The sequence below is a fragment of the Vicugna pacos genome, chromosome 8 (genome assembly GCF_048564905.1).
Source record: "Vicugna pacos chromosome 8, VicPac4, whole genome shotgun sequence".
NCBI classification, from domain to species: Eukaryota; Metazoa; Chordata; class Mammalia; order Artiodactyla; family Camelidae; genus Vicugna; species Vicugna pacos.
In genome coordinates this window covers 9,533,595-9,553,434 of record NC_132994.1, presented here as the reverse complement: position 1 = coordinate 9,553,434, position 19,840 = coordinate 9,533,595, and the positions used below count along the sequence as shown (strand labels likewise).

General features: G+C 41.0%; 1 protein-coding gene across 6 annotated transcripts in view; it reads left to right on the top strand.

Annotated features, from left to right (window-relative positions):
* FILIP1 (filamin A interacting protein 1) overlaps nucleotides 1–19,840 on the top strand; it is a 191,838-nt gene that overhangs the window by 116,842 nt on the left and 55,156 nt on the right. For all 6 annotated transcript variants that reach the window (XM_006216117.4, XM_031680277.2, XM_072965514.1 and 3 more), the window contains exon 3: nucleotides 12,243–12,416. In XM_006216117.4, coding sequence (XP_006216179.1) covers nucleotides 12,243–12,416 — 174 coding nt within the window. The remainder of the gene's footprint in view (nucleotides 1–12,242; nucleotides 12,417–19,840) is intronic.

Here is a 19,840-nt window from a genome sequence, read left to right as displayed (position 1 = left end):
CCATTTGCAGCAACTTGGACCTAGAGTTCATCATTCTAAGTGAAGTTAAGCCAGAAAGAGAAAGAAAAACAACATATGATATCAATTATATGTGGAATCTTTAAAAAATGATACCAATGAACTTATTTACAAAACAGAAGCTGACTCACAAATGTTGGAAAAAAACTTATGGTTACCAGAGGGGAAGAGGGTGGGAAGGGATAAATTGGGAGTTCGAGATTTGTAGATACTCACTACTATATATAAAACAGATAAACAATAAGTTTCTTCTCTATAGCACAGGGAACTATATTCAACATCTTGTAGTAACCTATAATGAAAAAGAGTAATAAAAAGAAATACTATAATGCATAAGTGAATCACTATGCTGTACACCAGAAATTAACACAACATGGTAAACTGACTCTACTTCAATAGAAAGAAAGAAAGAAAGAAAGAAAGAAAGAAAGAAAGAAAGAAAGAAAGAAAGAAAGAAAGAAAGAAAGAAAGATTAAAAGAAAAGAAAAGAAAAGAAAAAAGAAAAGAAAAGAAAGAAAAGAAAAAAAGGAGAATAGATGCATGCACACACACACACACACACACATACACATTATTCACACATTAACATATGTGTTTTGATCCCACACTTGTGTTGCTCACTGTGCTAGGAGCCAGGGACACAAAAATGAACAAGGGGCTTCTGGCCTCCCTGGGCTCCCAGTCCTGTGGGAGGGAGAAAATGAGTGATTGCAGTTACAAAGTGATGAGTACAGTGGTTAGGGAAGTATCAGGTGACAGAAAGGGCAGATCCACACAGTTTATGCCCAGTCTCAAATCACAGAACATCACACAGCTCTGAAACACTAGCATTTAGATAACAACATACACGAGATTCTCCTGATAAAGATTTTTCAAATGTGGTTCACTGTGGTGAAAAAGCAGGGTCATTGTATGAGTAGACGTAATCAATTACATTTTCTCTTTGAGAAGCAATGTACATTTGGCTTTTCAAACTGAGATTTGGCACAGATTGTTTATAAAAGCAGTTAGCAAATCACAAATCATACATTAAGTCTCGTGGCTTTTTCAGAGATTACCTTTTCTTAAGAAAGGACATTCCAACTAGCAACTCTTATAGGAACTTTATTAAACATCAAATTGCAATTTTTAAACATTAGCATTTCTCGTTTCTGTACGTATTTTTATTTTCTTTTCCTAAGTCAAAGGACTTGACTTTGGTTGCACCTTCATTTAGAGGCCATGCCTGCCTTCAGCCTCAGTGCTAACCCAAGATTGTTTCTTACTGATGCCAGGGTTTAAATAGAATACTCAGAAAAGTTTAGGAAAAATTGTTACATCACTCCCACTGCAATATAAACTTTTGACAGGGGTGATGAAGAAACTGTAGACTCTAGCGTAAACAGTGTAGTCCAAATTCTTGAATTAGAGAGGGAGCTGCTCCTTCGAATCATATCAACAAATAGTGCAGAGATGCCCAGGGCAGCCAGTGCAGGGCTGCCCATGTCTGCACGGCCTGCGGCGTGGGAATCACGGATATCATTATGAGTGGTCTGGGGAGTCGCAGAATATTGAGAGTGACAGGGACAAGGGAAACTGCCTTAGCCTTTTGACGTACTGATTCAGTTCGTAGAAAGGCTTTTGGCTTCGTTGCTTAAGAGATCCAGCTGTTCCACATCAGTCAATTCACCCTCATGAGAAAAGAAAAAAAAAAAGGAAATTGCCTTTCGTTGGGCATCCAGAGTATTCCAGGCACTATATTAATCACTTCACATGTATGTCAGTCTCTTATAGGCAGGGAAACTGAAGTTCAGAGCTCACTGGCTGAAGGTCACAGGAGCTGTGGTAGACAGCAGAGCCACAGTTTGACTGATTGCCAAGGGCAAGGTGGTTAACATCTGCCAGGTGCCTTTATGTATCGGCTCATATGAAACTTGGGGGAACGACTGCTGTGCCCATTTTACAGATGAAGAAACTGAGTTCACAGAAGCTCACTCACTCATTCAAGGTCACACTAGCGGTAGGGCTGATGCATGTTTCTAACTCAAGAGTCCCAAGAGCATGCTCTCTCTACCACATCGCTTCTCTCGACTGAGAGTCAAAATAAGCAAAAAACCTAACTCTAGGTTTACATCAGCAATTTGTTTAAAGAGAAAGATAAAAAGTAAGTGGGTTAAGGAGCCATATAACAATATAGATGCTCTGAACAATCAATACTTAGGGTGCTCACCCTGAGTTCTCAAAAAGACATTAACTTCTGTATATTATATTTTTAGGAGGAGAAGGACTTGACCATTCATTTGAAGATGCACCCATTTGCAAACCCCTTACAATGAAAAACTAGTGTGTAAAGTACTAAATTTTGATTACTTGTAAATATCCAGTGTGACATTCCCTGTAGGTTCATAATGGCTGAGATTTTTCTTGCATTTTTGTTCAAAAAATTAAACTCGAGTTGTTCTAAGTTGGTCAGATGTATGTTATAAATACAGAATTCACTTAGACCAGATGATGAAATGAATATATCAAAAAATAGAACAAATCTCAGGGGGGAGAGTATAATTCAGGGGCAGAGTGCGTGCTTAGCATGTACAAGGTCCTAGGTTCAATCCCCAGTACTTCCATTTCAATAAATAAATAAACCTACATACCTACCTACAAAAACGAAAAAAAAAATTTTTTTTAAAACGGAAAAAAAAAATTTAAAAATAAAGTTTCATTCCATTAAAAAACACACACACACAAAATCCAAAGGAACTTAATGTTATGCGACTCAAGTAAACCTCACATATAAATTCTATCTAGATGATGTAGTCTTATCTTGTTTGATTGAAATATGTTCTCTTTTGAAAGAGAACTTATATTTCTCAGACCTCACCAGTCAGAAGATAAAAATAAGATTAAAGAAACAGAGCTATCTTTTCCCTCTCCTGCCCCTGCCCCCACATGCTCTGTGGGAATGCCAAGCCCCCTTAGGCTTCTCCTGTAATCTGCAGGAAGTCCTCAGAGGACAACCCACATGGGCTCCACACGATGCTTTGGGGGACCATTTGGCACTTGCCATTTTGCCCTTTTCTTGACTCCAGTGCGCTGTGGTAACGCCGGCTGTTCCTGTAAGTGCCTGCTGGAAGCACAGCCAGCTCCACTGTATGTGTGACCCAAGTGTTTCCTCCTCCGTTCTTGTCAGCCAGTGTCTCCTTGGAGGTGGCTCAGACCGGTGTGTACACTGACAGCAGGATGTGAGATGCAGAGAGGGCTGCCCCTTCCCGCCTTCCCTGCCTTCTACTGAGGCATGATGCCTGGAATTCTAATTTAGCAATTCCTCTAGTTTTTATTTGGGCCTTTTATGGTAGTCCCTCACCCTGGGACTCAGGCATGGGTCGAGGCGGGTGGGCTGGAGGGGAATCTGAGTGACAGACACTGAGCTGCACTCAGACTCACCCTTCCCCTCTGACCCTGCTCCATTGTCCTTCAACCAAGATGGTGCCATTCCTCCCTTGGGATGAGTTCTTTCCCAGGAAGAGCCTCGGTTCCTTATGCAAATCACCCTGCGGCCGGGCCACCCTGCCAGTCAATCCTCCAGACAAGATGACATCCACGGATTTCGTTCATGCTTGAAAAATACTTCTAGAGACCATCTATGAAGGAGACCATCATAGGAAAAAGTAAGGAGGTGAAGAAAATTTAAATTGATAAGCGGAGTTGTCCTGGAGATGTCTATATAAAGATATTTGGTGCAAGATCTGGTACAGATGCTTTATTTGTCTGGCCCTCATCTAGCAGGTTTATGTCAAGGGGATTAAATTTACGGAGCTGGATAAGCAACTACAGGGAGAAAATGATTGTCTAGTTGTGCTTTAGCAAGGATTTCTCCCATGTTTTACAGAATTCAGCCTCCCAGCTGGTTCACAGAGAGCTGGACCCTACCTGCTGGGCCCGATTACACCGAGGGGTGGGCAGCCTAAGAGCTCAACTCCACATCTTTTTAGCCCAGAAAAAAAAGCTTCTAGTCTTGTGGAATTTAAGAAATTATACACTGCAGAATCACAGCACTGCAGGGGGGAACCTGTGGCCTTATCTAATTTCTAATCTGGGACATAGCAGCTGTCTTGCTATAAATATCCCGATGTGTGTAAAAAAGAAAAGAGAAGAAAACCACATAAATAATGAAAACTTAAACATTTAAAAATGTGTAAATCCATGGACGACTGTGATGTTCTGCTAAATAATCATGAGGGAAATATGACTGGAATTTATCATTTATTTATAATTTATTACATGGAATTTTACTTTTTTTAAAAGTGGTAATTTCCAGATAAAGGATTGGTGATGATTTTTATTTTCTTATCTGAAGTTTTTGGGAGGTGAACAAGGTAGTACTTCTAATTTTTTTTTTAATTGTAGGAAAATATACATAACATAAAATTAAACACTTTAACCATTTTTAAGGGTAAAATTCATTGGCATTAAATTCATTCACCTTGTTGTGCACTATCACCACCATCCATCCCCAGAACTCTTTTCATCTTCCAAACCTGGAGCTCTGAACCCATTAAACAATAGCTCTCCATCCTCCTTTGCCTCTAGCCCCTGCCAACCCCCATTCTACTTTCTGTCTCTATGAATTTGACTTCTCTAAGTACCTCATATAAATGGAATCATATAGTGTATGTCCTTTTGTGACTGGCTTATTTCACGTGGCATAGTGTCTTCAAGGTTCATCCATGTTGTAGCCTGTGTCAGAATTTCCTTTCTTTTAAAAGGCTGAATAAAATTGCGTTGTATGTATATACCACATTTGTTTATCCATTCATCTTTCAATGAATACTTGGGTTGTTTCCTCCTTTCGGCTATTGAATAATGCTGCTATAAGCACGTGTCCCTGCTTTCAGTTTTTTTTTTGGTGGGAGTGGGGGGTACATGGAATTCCAGAAGTGGAATTGCTGAGTCATATGGTAATTTATTTTTAATTTTGTGAGAAATCATCATACTGTTTTCCATTTTATATTTTCATCAGCAGTGCACAAGGATTCCAGTTTCTCCATACCCTTGCTAACACTTGTTATTTCTTGCTTTTTTGATGATAGCCATCCTCATGGGTGTGAAGCGGTATCTCACTGTGGCTTTGATTTGCATGTCCCTAATGATTAGTGATATTGAGTGTCTTTTCATGTGCTGGTTGTCCATTTGCATATCTTCTTTATAAAAAAAAGTCCATTTAGGTATATATCTGATAAAAACAAAAACACTAATTCAAAAAGATACATGCACCCCAATGTTCATAGCAGCATTATTTACAATAGAAAAGGTGTGGAAGCAACATAAGTGTCCATCAACAGATGAATGGGTAAAGATGTGTTGTGTATATGTGTGTACACACACACACATATATATACACACATATACATATTCACATAAATATATAAAATGGAATATTACTCAGCCATAAGAAAGAATGAAATTTTGCCATTGGTGCAGCATGGATGACTTGGAGGGCATTATGTTAAATGAAATAAGTCAGACAGAGAAAAATAAATACTGCATGATATCATTTATATGTGGAATCTAAAAAAGGTAAGAAACTAGTGAATGTAACAGAAAAGAAGCAGATTCACAGGTAATAGAGAACACACTATATTGGTTACTAGTGGGAAGAGGGAAGCAGGGAGGGGCAATATAGGGGTAGAGGATTAAGAGATACAAACTATTAGGTATAATATAAGCTACAAGGATACATTGTACAACATGGAGAATATAGCCAATATTTTACAGTAACTATAGATGGAGTATAACCTTTTAAACTTATGTCACTATATTATACACCTATAATACATAATATTGTACATCAACTATACTTCAATAAAATTAAAAATAGAAATGTCTATATAAGTCCTTTGCCTGTTTTAAAATCAGAGTATTTTTGTTGTTGAGTTGTAGGAGTTCTTTATATATTCTGGATATTAATCTCTTATCAGACATATGATTTGCAAATATTTTGTCTGTTGCTTTTCACTCTGTTGATTGTGGTTCTTTGATACACAAAAGTTTTAAATTTTGATGTACTCGGTTTATCTGTTTTTTTTCTTTTATTGCGTGTGCTTTTGTTGTCATATTCAAGAAATCATTGCCAGATTCAGTATTATGAAGCTTTTCCCCTATGTTTTCTTCTGAGTTTTAGCCCTTCATTTAAGTCTTTGATTCATTTTAAGTTAACTTCTGTGTATGGTGTAAGGTAAGAGTCCAACTTCATTCTTTTGCATGTGAATATCCAATTTTCCAATGTCATTTGTTGAAGATTATCCTTTTTCCATTGACTGGTCTTGACGTTCTTGTTGAAAATCATTTGACCATATTGTGAAGTTTTACTTGTAGCCTCTCTATTTCTACTCAACTGGTCTAAATGTCTGTATTTATGCCAGTAGCGCACTGTTTTGATTACTGTAGCTTTGTAGGAAGCTTTGGAATCAGAATATGTGACCCCTCCAACTTTGTTCTTGTTTGGCTCTCTGAGAGTCCCTTGAAATTCTACATGGATTCTATAAGGATTTTTCTATTTCTGCAAAAAACATCATTGAGATTTTGAGGAATTTTACTTAAAAAATTCAAGCTAACATGGTACTAATGAAAGCAAGCTTTAATATGAAAAAGAGCATCTGCTTGTGATAGTTTAATGAAAGATTTTTTTGGATAATATTCAGTCTGAAGTGCTAGAAAGAAGTGCTCGTTACTGAATAAGCTATATAGGGATTTTTAAGCTACTATTAACCATATTGCTGTGGAGAGAAATTTCCCCAAAAGACACATTTTTAGCCCTAATGGCCCTTTAAACCAACCATGGCTGAATCTTCTTGTATGTTGTTGTGTTACTAATCACATTAACTTTGCTTTCTAACATTGAGGAGAAAAAAAAAAGGTTTTAATTTTAATTTCTGTAGTAATAGCTAATACCATCATAAATTACATAGCTTTTTTTTTCTTCTAATACATTTATAATATTCCATTTTACCTAACTAGGGTAAATAGTATAATTCAATTTGTGCGAGATTTAAAGAGAGTTTATTTCCTGTTGTAACATTCTGGTGGAATGCACTGTTTCTCCTTATTCAGTTTACATATTTTCTTTTTAGAATAAACTTAAGAACAAAGTGACTCCTAAATTGTAGACAAGAATGTCAGATGAAAGAGTGGAAGTTGACAAGATGGAGTTGTTTAGATCTTTTCAACAAGGCTAAATGGTTAAGGTTGTTCTGAGCTTTGCAGCGCTGGTTTATGCCTCTCTGACCTCACATCACTTAATTGTACTTTTCTTTATTTCAACAAATATTTCCTGAGTGCTTATCACAGGCACTCTTTGAGTAGACATGTGGACTTAGTCCCTGTCCCCAAAGCAGCTCACAGCCTGAAAAACAGGCAAGTAAACTAATAAGAATCTTTATTTAAATAGATACAGAACATTGAGTTGAGTTCCCAGAATGAGAAAGCATCTACGAAATGGGCGTGCACTGGTCTTCCAAGACCATCTTTTCTAGGGCTCCTTAGCCCAGTGCAGCAATAGACCATACTTAGCTGGTTAACTAAATAATGCAAAGAAGTGACAGTGTTTAGAAACTGACACTCTGGATCTTCCATAGCATAGAAATTGATTTATTCTCTCCTCAAAATGCATCCCTCACTGAAGGTCAACAGTTCTCGGCAGGGAACGCCTTGTTTGAAGCGTGCAGTGTCAGTAGGTATGGGCAGGCTCCTCAGACTTCCCATCCAGCTGTGCTCCCTCTCAGCCTAAGAGAGTGGACCCCCATGCTGGGGATCACAGTGGCATCGTCCAAGAGCCTGTCCCAGGCTGTCCACCTCAAGCAAATTTTTTTAAGTCTTGTGTTTTGTCCTATACATTCAAGTCAATATTAACATTGTATTAATATTTTGAAAGAGTCTTAAACTACTTACCACCCCCCTCAAGTCTTTAAGTAATCTTAGTGCTTCAAGAGGATGCACCAGGTTTAACTGGAAGCTGCATGGCTCATTTTGATTCCCCTGTTCTCCCAGAGTTATACATACACCCATTTCAGAAGTGTGGAAAAGCTACGTCACGTAGGCTTAAGAACCAAGCATTCTTTCCTACTCATTGTGGGTTTTCCCTAATGATTAAAAATACCCCTCCACAAATTTAAAAAATAGTTATAACTATCACCGGGCATAATCATCAATAATGGATTTTTGCCTTTAAAGAAAGCTAAGTTTTGTAAACACTGTCAATGGAATTCAGTTCCTGAGCATATAGAGTGAGCCCACCATGGCTGCCCTGCTAAATGCAGGGACATTTTGGAATATCCCAGACCACTCAGTGTTTGCCCTAGGATAACCAACTCGTCCCAGTTTGCCTGGGACTGTCCTCATTTTCGTAAGTCCAGCTTTGTGGGACTCTGCTCTTCTTAGTCCCAGGCAAACTGGGACAGTTGGTCACCCTCTTTTGCCCAGAGCTGGCAAACACATTCAAGTTTTTGCAGACCCCCCTGGTTTATGCTGCTGGTCTGAAGTGACCACGAGTCCTTGGTGAAGAAGGATCAGGGAAACTAATAACACAGAACTGATAACCTCTGGGGCAAGCACACGCCTGGGAATCAGACAATCCTGGGGGGGCCTTGAAATAACACAGCAGTGCCGGCAATAAGCACTCAGTAAATACTTGCTGAAATTAAGTGCTTTTGGTGCTGAATCAGCCTATCGGTCGGTCCTAAAGCAGGGGTTTCTAAATGCAGCTGTGCACTTAGAATACCTGCAGAGCTTTTTAAATCACGATTTCTGGGTTGCACCATCAGACCTGCTGATTCAGAATTGGTACGTTTTGAACATAGCAGATGAATGATCTTTTCACCACGCAAATCTGACCATGTCAAACAATCCTGTTGCTTAAAAATTCCAAGGCTGCTTGCTGTTCCGTGATAAAATGCAAACTCATTGCCTGGTTTACAAGCTTTTCATGAGTTGCCCTTTGTTTATCACTCTAGGCTCCTGTTGCCCCAGCCCACGCATCTAAATCTATTTCGTTTGGCCTCTGCCTTCAGTCTTTCCTTGGCTAATACTCTTACCCTAGCTCCTCTCCACTTCCTCTGGCTCAAGTACTTATTGTGAGAATATCAGATCACTTTCTCCAGGAAGCCCCCTTCCTCAGCTCAGATTCAAGTGTTCTTAACCCTTTGTAACTCCTCCATCCTAAGGCTTATCGTGTTATAGTGCAAATGCCTTTCAATCATTTGTCTCTATTCCCCTAGACTTCAGTGCCTCGAGATGCAGTTATATCTCCGAAACTGAACGCAATGCATTCCACAAAGTGAATGTGTACAAATATTTATTGAATGAATGATGGGGTTCAGCCCTCTTTTGAACTATGCCACCCATGTGGGCTCCACCTGTCCTGGGTCTTATTCTGTCCCTCCATCCCTGCTTTCTCAGGGATGCAGATACCCATCCTTGACTTTGTAAGGTGGCTCACACACTCACCTGTGGGCCCGGGCTTTGCAGAGTGGCTCTTTGCTGCCCCCACATGTTTTGAATCAGTCCCTTATGCAGCCAATTGAGACAACCCCTTGCTCCATGCCATACAGTTTCAGTTCTGCAGGGACATCTCTGTTCTTGGCCTCCGGAGGCCTCCCTTGGCACAGAGAGGAGTCGTGTAGGATGGAGGAGAAGGATGTGAGCCCTCTGTGTCTGTTGCAGTACCCTAACCTCATATTTATTCTCCTCCGTCAAGAAAACTAAGTCAGTTGAACACTTTAAATTGTCTCTTCCTCCTCTGAACCCTATCTCTCCCCTTCCTAGAGTCCCTTTCAAAATGTTCTTCCCTCTGGCTCCTTTCACATCTATTTAAATACAGTGGCCTATTTAACAGCTCCTCAGCACGCTAAGACTTTAACTGCTTGCTTGCGATAAAACTTCCACGTGAAAATCGCAATGTTCAAGGACAGGAACCTTCTTACATTTTGAATTTCATTCTTTCATACAAAAATGAACAAGATGCTCAAAACAGAGACATAAAGGGGTTTTGTCCCCAAAACATAGCATCTGATTTTATTTACATAGATTGAATCATATGTTTAAAGTAATGAAAAAAAATTTCTTATGATCACATCCTCATTACTCCATTGATTAAACAGATACCACAATATGAATGATTGATTTATGGTAATAAGCTATTTTAAATAGCAGTAACTTGTAGGCAATATTCGTATTTCTTCCATGATTATTTTTAGAGAAATTAAAAATGCTTTCAGTAAATTCCTGATGAATAGTGTGGTTCTAAATATATAATGCACAGTGTTACATAACCACAGTCTCTTTTTCTTTGGTAATTAATGTCAAGAGTAATTAAGAATGAAATGTGTGATACACATAACATAGCACAGTCAATACAGTTCAAGCATAAGTATATTTTTTAGGGAGAGGAGATATAGGTGTTTCACATCCGTGGGAATAAAACAAGCTGTTTTCTTCTGGGAGAATTAGGAAGATTTGGTCAAGAAGACAGATACCAATAATATTTATATTTTAAACCAGATAGCTTGAACTTTTAAACTGAAATAGCTACCTACTTACAGTTGTAAGGCTTTTTGTTTACACCGTCTGCCTGCAGACCAGTGACAATGGACGTACCTTGGACTCCTTCGGTGCAGGGCCACCGCACACAGATGGGAAGTTGTACCTTGCACGAGGGGGCCTGGCAGAGGGGAGGAGATACAGCCCACTCTTTGCTCCCTAGGCACACTGCACTCAGACTCAGGGCTGTGTCTCCAGGAAGAAGCAGGCGCCTCTTTCTAATTTGCACAGAGACTCTGTACAGCTAGCCTGAATTGAATTGAATTCAATTCACTTTGTCCCTTCAGTGCGCTTTGTTCTTCCGCCCTGCCTTGAAAGGACACATTGTGCTTCCATGAAACCACTTTCTGACTTTAACTCTCTTGCTGATTCCAAACCACTGATTTTTCAAAAATTAATATTTTCCATTTTTGCCTTGAAATGAGCACACGTATATGTGGCACAGACAACATGGGGAAGATCTGCAAATTCCAGTCCCTTGACGTTTCTGTAATAAATTTGTCTTCAGCCATTTGGAATTAGATGAATTTGGAGTGTACGAAAAAGCAATAAAAGTGAGAAATCTCAAGAAAGATGAACTTTCTAACGTTCCTATCTCAGGGCTGACTAGTTAGTTCCCTTGTTTAGAATACAATGATACTAAGCCAGGTTTATGATTTAAAACTCATAGTCAGCATAACACAGGGGAAAACTCTTCCAATGTCACAGACTGAAACTCTGTTGCCAACCAGTTTGTTCTCCAGTACAAGTTGTGATGAAGTCAGGACATTTCATACCCATCGCCATTACTGGAAAAACTAGTAGACGACCAGATGGGAGTATGCTGAATGTCAGCTTCATCATAACTGCAGCGTTCATCACTCCTAGTCTGAAGAAAATACATCCAGATGTATTTGCATGTGATGGGGACCATAGTCAATTTCTTTAAAACATATAGTCATGTGGTTTTCTCAAGAGCTTCAACAAGATGCTAAAATTTTGCTAAGAAACCGAAAGAACAACTCTGACCCCACCAACCTGACTCGTCTGATTGGCGGTCTGGATGTTATAGGACTTAAATTTCACCCTCGGTAGAAATAGATTAGATTGAGAAGCCCAGCCCAGCACCGTGTGAGTTCCCAACCATGTTTTTCTGTGCAAAATGAATCACTTGATGTGTAGCAGAAAATCACCAATAAAGGCTGGTTTTTTTTTAATAAAGGCTGTTTTTGTTAATTACACATGGAGTTATAACTAGAATGAGGGAGAGCGGGGTTTAATTTTAAGCCAGATTTGAATACTACCTTGAGAGCATAAATAGAAAACTAGGAAACTTTAAGGGGTCATTGACCTCATGTGCACTGAAACAGGGTAGGCAGCCCAGGAGCAGTCCTCCCCGCTCTCAGAATCATTGCTAGTTAGAGCAATTTTTATGGAGTTAATATTAGCACAAACCGTTTTTCTTCTTTCCTGCTTCCTAGCAACCTGAAGCAGAGTCTCTGCTTGCCAATCTGCTTTTGATGGAAAAAAAAAAAAAAGGACAAAAAACACCCAGGGAATTTGCCAATCGCCCTGATGGGATGGGAGTGTATTCCATCAACTCCGCATCGATTTTGTGAGCCCGGCTTAGGATTTATGTTGTCAATAGTCTGACCCCACTGCACTTTCCACCACAGGCCAGGGAAGATGTGATCCACATGCTGAAGACAGAGAAAACCAAGCCTGAGGTTCTGGAGGCGCACTACGGGTCTGCGGAGCCCGAGACAGTGCTGCGGGTCCTGCACCGAGACGCCATCCTGGCCCAGGAGAAGTCCATCGGAGAAGATGTGTATGAGAAGCCCATCTCAGAGGTAAAGACAGACGCCGGCAAGGCCCCCGAGAAGGGACCCTTAGAGGGATGGCTTCACCCTCTCGCATTTTACGTGCTTTAACATTTTCTTCCAAAGGCAAACATTTTATGATGCCCTGATAGAGAATTAAAGTATAATTAAACCGTTTGTGAGTTATTGTGGATGCATTTTCATTGATAAGAATTGTAGAAGCATTTCGTTAGCTATATGTAAAGCCAGAAATATATTTCTCATGTGATCATGATAGTTACGTGCTCTTGCAGTCTGTTAGTCTTTTATTTCTCTCAGAGATGATGTGGGAAAAATTTGAGGTGCTTATCAGTTTTAGCACTGAGTTTTCAGATTATTATCAAATTGGTCTTCAAAAATTAAATTGATTTTTTTTTGTTGAAATTTATGGCTCTAAAGCCACTCAGTTTTGGTATCTTATAGACTCCGTCATAATTAAAATGGTCTCATGTGAGCAGCTAAAATATAAAGGTTTAGGCAAAATCCCAATAGAAGGCTGAGGGCAATTCTGTAAGATGAAAGGAAATCTAATAGGACAGTATTTAATCATTTTTATACAAGATTGTATTAGGAACTATTGACAGTTGTTGTGAATCACCCATGATACTACCTGCAAAAAATGGTCTCACATCATAGCAGAAGTTTAATGCTGAATCAGTTGATGGATCTAGCCAGACTGACTCTTCAGAAATCATGTAAAAAAATTCATAGATGCAAAATCAGTATCATAAATGAAAAAAGAGCACAGAAGTTAAAAACTTGAAGCAATTTATTATCATTTAATTTTTAACTTACAAGCCTTTGCAGCAGCTCAGTTGGACAGGTCTCCTAAAGATCTGCCTTAGACAGTGTTCACAACAGATGGATGCCTCATAGCTTTTCTGAGTTCTGCAACCAGGGTGAACTGGAGCTCTGTACTCATCTTTTCTTAGAGCATTAAGAGATACTTATGTGATAGGAGAGCGTCAACTGGCTGCATGTACTTTCACGTCTGAGACCCACAGTTAGTTACTCGCTGCCTGTGGCCTTAGGGAGGTCACCTCAGCTCTTTAAGCCTCAGTGTTCTTTTCTGTCAGGTGGGAGGAACAACACTGCACACCTCACAGAGTTGTCATGAAGATTAAATGAAGCAACGCCTGTTAGAACTGTTAACATAGTGTGCAGTCCACACTAGGTCCTTCACAAATATTAGCTATGAGTATTTGCCAGGAGCTGAGGGTGATAATTGCTCATACTCTTCATTAGCTCCAAACTTGGAGGGATTTGAGGAGTAAAAGACACAGAGAGGTCAAAATATCAGTTTTATATTATTGTTATTATAAACACCTGGATTGAAGAGCTCAGCATCATTTGGGCTTCTTAATTCTTTTCTCCAAAGTGAGAGCTTGGAATGGCCCCTCAAGGGAGAGGGTAGGTCTGCAGAGCACACACATCTAGAATCACTGCCTCCAATCGGCTGTGTACTACGGACAGTACTCAAAGAAAGGAGTTTCCAACCTACCTTGAGAAAGTAGGTCTAACCGAAGGGCTCCTACCTCACGGACAGAGGAGCAGAGAAGAAAACACTCACCTTTTCTTTTGGGTTGTCCTCCTAGAACGCATGCTAGGCTAACTTAAGCTGGACATGCTTCTTGGTTGCTTTCTCCCCTGAACTCAACATTCTGAAGAATTATTCCTTCCTTGGGGAGGAATGAATAAGGAGGTAGAGGGAAGGACAGAAGCTACTTTTCCCAACACTGGCAAAATGGTGAGGTCCTGATTTGTGAGAAAAATAGAAAGCCAGAGGAGAAAAGACTTATCTTCCACCATTTACAGAATTTTGGTTTCTTTAGCTTTTGGGCTTAACAATCAAGTTCTTGTTTCTCAGAATGTTACCAAAAAATCAGTCTCTGCACCCCCAAAAGGCGAATTCAAACTCAGGGACAGAGTTTAGGAGCAAAGAAAAGAGCGGTTTTATAGCTTTGCTGGGCACAGGGGGGTCATAGCAGGCTAGTACCTTGGTAACTGTGAATCTGTCTTGGGGTTTGGGGCTTGGTGATTATATAGGCAAACAGGATGGAGCATATCAGTGACAATGAACAATACAGTCTTTCACAAAAGTTTATCTTGTGCCACAGTTCTTGGAGGATCTGTTCCTCCAAGGTTACTGTCCTGTGATCTTCTTTTAGGAAAACAGTTCTTGGGTTTAAGTACAAGTTATTTAGGGTAGGGCATAACTCAAAGAAAGCAAGTTAACTAATCACAATAAGTTCTTAAAGCTGCCTTAGCATTAGGGAAGCCATTTTGTGACTCCTTCAAGAAGTAAGAGTGCTGCTTCCAAGTTTACGAGGATTCATATGAGATTCATAAAGAATCCCAGTATATCACTGTTCCATCAGCCTCCTGGGCCCATGAGCAGATGGTCCAGCTCTTGTTCCTAGAAGTGTTACTGAGTCCAAGCTCATTTGCTCACTGCACGACAGGCCAATAAATTGAGGTACGAGTTGTTGGGGCAAGGAGTAGTGACTTTATTTGGAAAGCCATCAGACTGAGATCACGAACTAGTGTCCCAAAGAACCACCTTGCCTGAGTTTGGATATTAGGTTCTTTTATAGAGTAAAAGATGGATGGAGGGTGAAGAGGTAAAGTAAAAAAGGCAATAAGTTGTTGCAAATATTTCCTGGTTCTGGATGCCAGAGGGTATGTGTCAATTTCTTCCTGCAGTGTTCATAGGTGGGTCTGGTCAGCATGTTTCCTGTGAGCTTAAACAAAGGTATTTTAGCTTAATAGTCAGGCACGGGAGGCAGGGTTCCCAGAGATGGACCAATGTGTATACTGGAAGCTATAGGCAACAACCCTTCAGTGATTAACTTGTAGCAAAAGCAATAGAATACAAAGGATTAAGTGAAAGAAATGGATCCAATATGGAGTCAGCTTTGTTCTTCCCAATTACAGAAGCCAGGCTGTACCTCAAGCCAAAAAAAATCACTGCTTATTCTAATTCCCATACCAAATTAGGCTCAGCTAGCTTATCCAGTAGAACTCACCAAAGTTTAAGCAGTAGATCCAATATAGTGGACCCCACTGTCTCGCCAAATATCTGGGGAGAAATTAAGCAGCAAATATTAAATCCCCCTGAGCTTCCTTGTAAATTGAAGTCTGGGATAGCAGAGTTCATAACTCCTTAGCAAAATTTCAAATAAATTAAGGTTTCAGTTTCTTTCCTTCACAAATTCTTATTCTTTTTAGCCTTAGCCAGAGAGATCTTAATCTTGAGAATTCTCTTGAATTAATACATCCTGAAGTCCCTTATTCTATGTTTATTCATGGAGTCTAAAGAATTAGTAGGACACATGCAATTATCATAGCACTCATAAATTTTAAATATGCAAAAAAATACCCAGCTCTAAGGCCAATTTATCTCAAGTGAAATTATATTTTTTGACCTCAGGACTCAGTATAATGCAGGCTCGTGTTACTCTTACCGAGACCAAAGCAGAGACCTAGGGGATGTCTGAGGGAAGATGGGTAGATAGAGAAAATCTTCAGCTACAACAAGATGCTGGTTGGTGTCGGTGCGTGGGGGAGAGGGGAGCTGTCCACATCAGATGGAGCCTGCTACTGAGACAGGAGGGAAGGGGGCAGGGCACAGCCATTAAAAGAATGACACAGCAATAAGCACTGAGATGGTGGGAAATTCAACTCCCAGTAGACCTTGAGCTTCAACATACGCCCATTAAAATACAGTAGCTGCTAAATGGCACTCCCACAGGTGCCGGGACAGTTTGAAGGCTGAGCATCGAAGGTCAAAGGGTGGGGGGCATCCCAGTTCCTGGGAATCCCTGCCCCCTCCCCAAAGCAGTTGGAATAATCCTCCCACTTGTTAGCATATGAAGTTACCAATCCCTTAAAAACCAACAACCCAGCACCTTGTGGCTTTTTGCCTGAACTTTCTCCCGCCTTTTGAGATGATCTGTCTGTGGAGTGTGTATCTACTTTTACTTTAAACACCCACCCCCACGCCTTGTGGCCTCTTTGGCCTCCTGAGAAGGCCTGCACTCTGTCTGTGGAATATGTATCCCTCTGAATAAATCTACCTCACTTTGCCACTATGGCTCGCTCTTAAATTCTTTCCTGTGTGAAGCCAAGGACCTTCACGTGGCAGGGCGCGTCCCAGGGAATTGACTGAGACCTGAGACACAGCCATCCTCTCTTGCCCCTCATTTTTTTCCTGTATCACTACCATCAAGAGGTTAACAAGTATGGGAAATGGCAAACCCAGGGTTGGGGGGTGAAATCTGTTTACACGTACTATCGTTGCCCTCAGTGAGTGGCACTTGAAACATATCTGTCTTTTTGCGGAGTTTAGGGCTCTGCGGTGGTGACATCCTTTATGCCTCTGTCTTATTTTAGGTTGTTCTACTTTTCCACCTGCATATTTAAAACCTCTTTAATCTTTTTCCGTATTCAGTCACTGAGCCTGGGCTGAGGGAACTCATCTCTTGCCAGTGCCTCCTTGTTTCAGCAGGAGTATCGCCCCCGCCCCCAGGTGACCCTTCTGGAGCCTGTGTGCCTAGTGGGGACCATACCTTACACAGGTGCTGCTCTTTCTCAGAACTTTGCCTTCTTGAACTTTCTAATTCTTAAGTAACTCATCCTACCAAGGCAACAAAGATACTTTCTCTTGTCACAACCTTCTCCGCAGTAGGAGGGCTGAGCTGAGTTTTGCTGTTGTAGCTTTTAACATTTTGACCAGTTTTTTCAAATGGGCCCCTTCTTTCTCTATCGCTCTGTTAAGGATCTTAGGGTTTTTGATTTGTTTGTTAGCCTCCACTTCCCCTATGCTCTCAGACCCAGACGTCTGTTTTCCAAATATTTCCTTCTACATTCTGTATTGTGTGGTCTCCCTCAGAGAGAGAAGCAAAACCAAGGAGTTATGAGTCTGCTGAGAAGATGCTCTGTTCCACCACAGGTCCTACCTCCTTTCTTGAGTTCTTGAGTTGGATACCCCTTCTGAGGAGTCTTTTCCCAGGACCACACCCCATGTTTGGACTGCATCTGTGCTGTCCTGCCCAGCTCCCCTTCCTTTTGTCTCCCCGTTCCTTCCAAATCTACGTCTCCATATTTCTTGAGCACGTTCACTCAGGGCCCACCAGCCGTAACAGACACCTTGAAACTCACCCCAAATTGCTTCAAATATCCTACCCTGATATTCTCAGATTTTAAATTCTTAAACCTGTCTGTGTTTTATATGACCCCTCTGAATAGCTGTTGCAGTCTTCAGAATGGCCAGCGCTGGATCTTATGAAGAACTGTCTGCAGTTTTACAGTGCGTTGATCTGTGGCCCAGCCTCTCCTGTCTCTGCCTCCTCTGATCACTCATTTTGATTCAACAATGACTAAGATACCTCCTATTATAGAGCCCTGCCTTTAAGAGCACTTATTAGATTCATTTCCCTCTTGTGCAAATCCAGTTTTTGTCTTTAAGACCTCACATTTCCCCTTAAGTAGATTTCTCTCCGTCTAAATGCCCTAATACATCCTCTGTTAGCCCTCCCCTGATAACAGAGGTAAAGTCATTTCCCAAACCATGCTCCTCTTGTCTGAAATGTACTGAAATTTCTCCCCATCTTAAGTCCTTGAATGTCTTCTCCACCAACTTGATTCAGGTACACTCTTTCCTCAGTAAATTTTGGCCTTTGGTGTTATGATGATCTCATTCAATTTTCCTTCCATCTCTGTCCAAGTAGGAGCTGCACTTCCAGAGTAATAGGTGCCCATTTCACTTTCACTATTCATTAATAAAAACTACCATTCCTCTGTGGTTAAGCCACAGTTTGGAGCCTGAAAACCAAAAACCATGGGACACAGTGTACATGATTAATGAATCCACAGAGCTCATAATTATCGGAGGTGGTCTTCAGAGTCTCTGGACAAGCCACAAAGACCCAAGAGGTTAGCCCGCCTCAGCTCTCACCTAGGAGCTCAGTGCAGTTCCAAGTGAAATAACAAGAAACAGGGTCTGGCGCAGCTGATCTCTTGCTACCTATGTTAGTTCTTGCGTCCAGAATTTATAACTGAAAGCTGGATCTTCACATACTAGTGCTTTATTGCTAAAGAGGAATTTACTGCCGCTGCAGTTTAAAGCCTGGGTCTGCGGCTCTGTGTGAAAATCGGAGGGCACACACCAGTGTCTCAGCATCCTTCCTATGTGCATTAAGAGACAAAAAGGCCAACCTCCCGATTCTGTAACCAGTGCCAAGGCCAAGCTGCGCTAGTGTAGGTGAGGTGAATACGGTCCGCAGAGATGACAGCAGCCCAGCCCCGGGGACTATGAGAACAACCAATCCCACAAGGACAGAACATGTTAAAGCGAGGACCTGCCTCCTTCCCTAGGCTGCCCCAGGGCACTTGGTATCACATTTGCTGTTTTCCCAGGATGCTCCTCAATCTCTCTCTCTCTGGGTATATCTCAGTCAGCTGTCCAGTTAATAATACACCCATTTTCCCCTCCAGAGTTCTTGAATGGATTGGGGGATAACTTCAGGGGTCTGGCAGACGCCTTAAACTATTTAACTTTATTGCTGGCATAAATAGATAAATGACCACCACCAGATTCCTAGTACTTTCACTTCTAGACTTTGGAGAAAGCACTTGAGGGAGAGTTTGGACCTTCAGAGCACAAGGTACCATCTGATGGCAGGCAGGGTAAAAAGTAAGAAATGAAAAGGCTGCACTGTCCCTGGGCAGCTCCTCGTCCCAAATACAACCTGCAAAAAGCCATGCCTCCTTCCTCAGGGAAGAGTACGTCGGGGTATCAGGCAACAGGCAGAAGCTGCTCTTCCAGGTACTTTCAAAAGGCGGGAAGGCCTTGCTCTATGACCAAGTAAGACGGATCAAGAAAGGGAAAGAGTTGTTCCTTCTACATTTCTAAGGATGATGACGACGTTCCAGCAATGCCTGACAAACTCTGTAACATATGGTGACAATCACACTTGTGAACACTTGTGGAAAGGTGGGAGTGTTCTTGGGGAGAATAGTTTGTCACAGGGAGAGTTATTCTGGTGAGAAAATCTCTTTTATAGACTGTCCATGAAGACTGCAGAAATTTATCAGAACACATAGAAGTACAATTTGCCAGTCCCTGGATGATCACAGGTATGACCAGGCACCAGTTAACCTGGACTTCATTCATCTGTCTGGTCACCTGCCCCTTGGCAAAGCAAGTGGGGGTCTAGTCAGAAGACATCAATGATTATGGGGGCAATAGCTCTTTAAAATTTTTTAATTAATTTTTTTTATTTTGGGGGGAGGTAGTTCAATTTTTTATTTATTTCTTTATTTAATGGTGGTACTAAGGATGGAACCCAGGATCTTGTGCATGCGAGGAATGCACTCTACCCCTGAACCATACCCTTCTGCCAAATAGCTCTCTT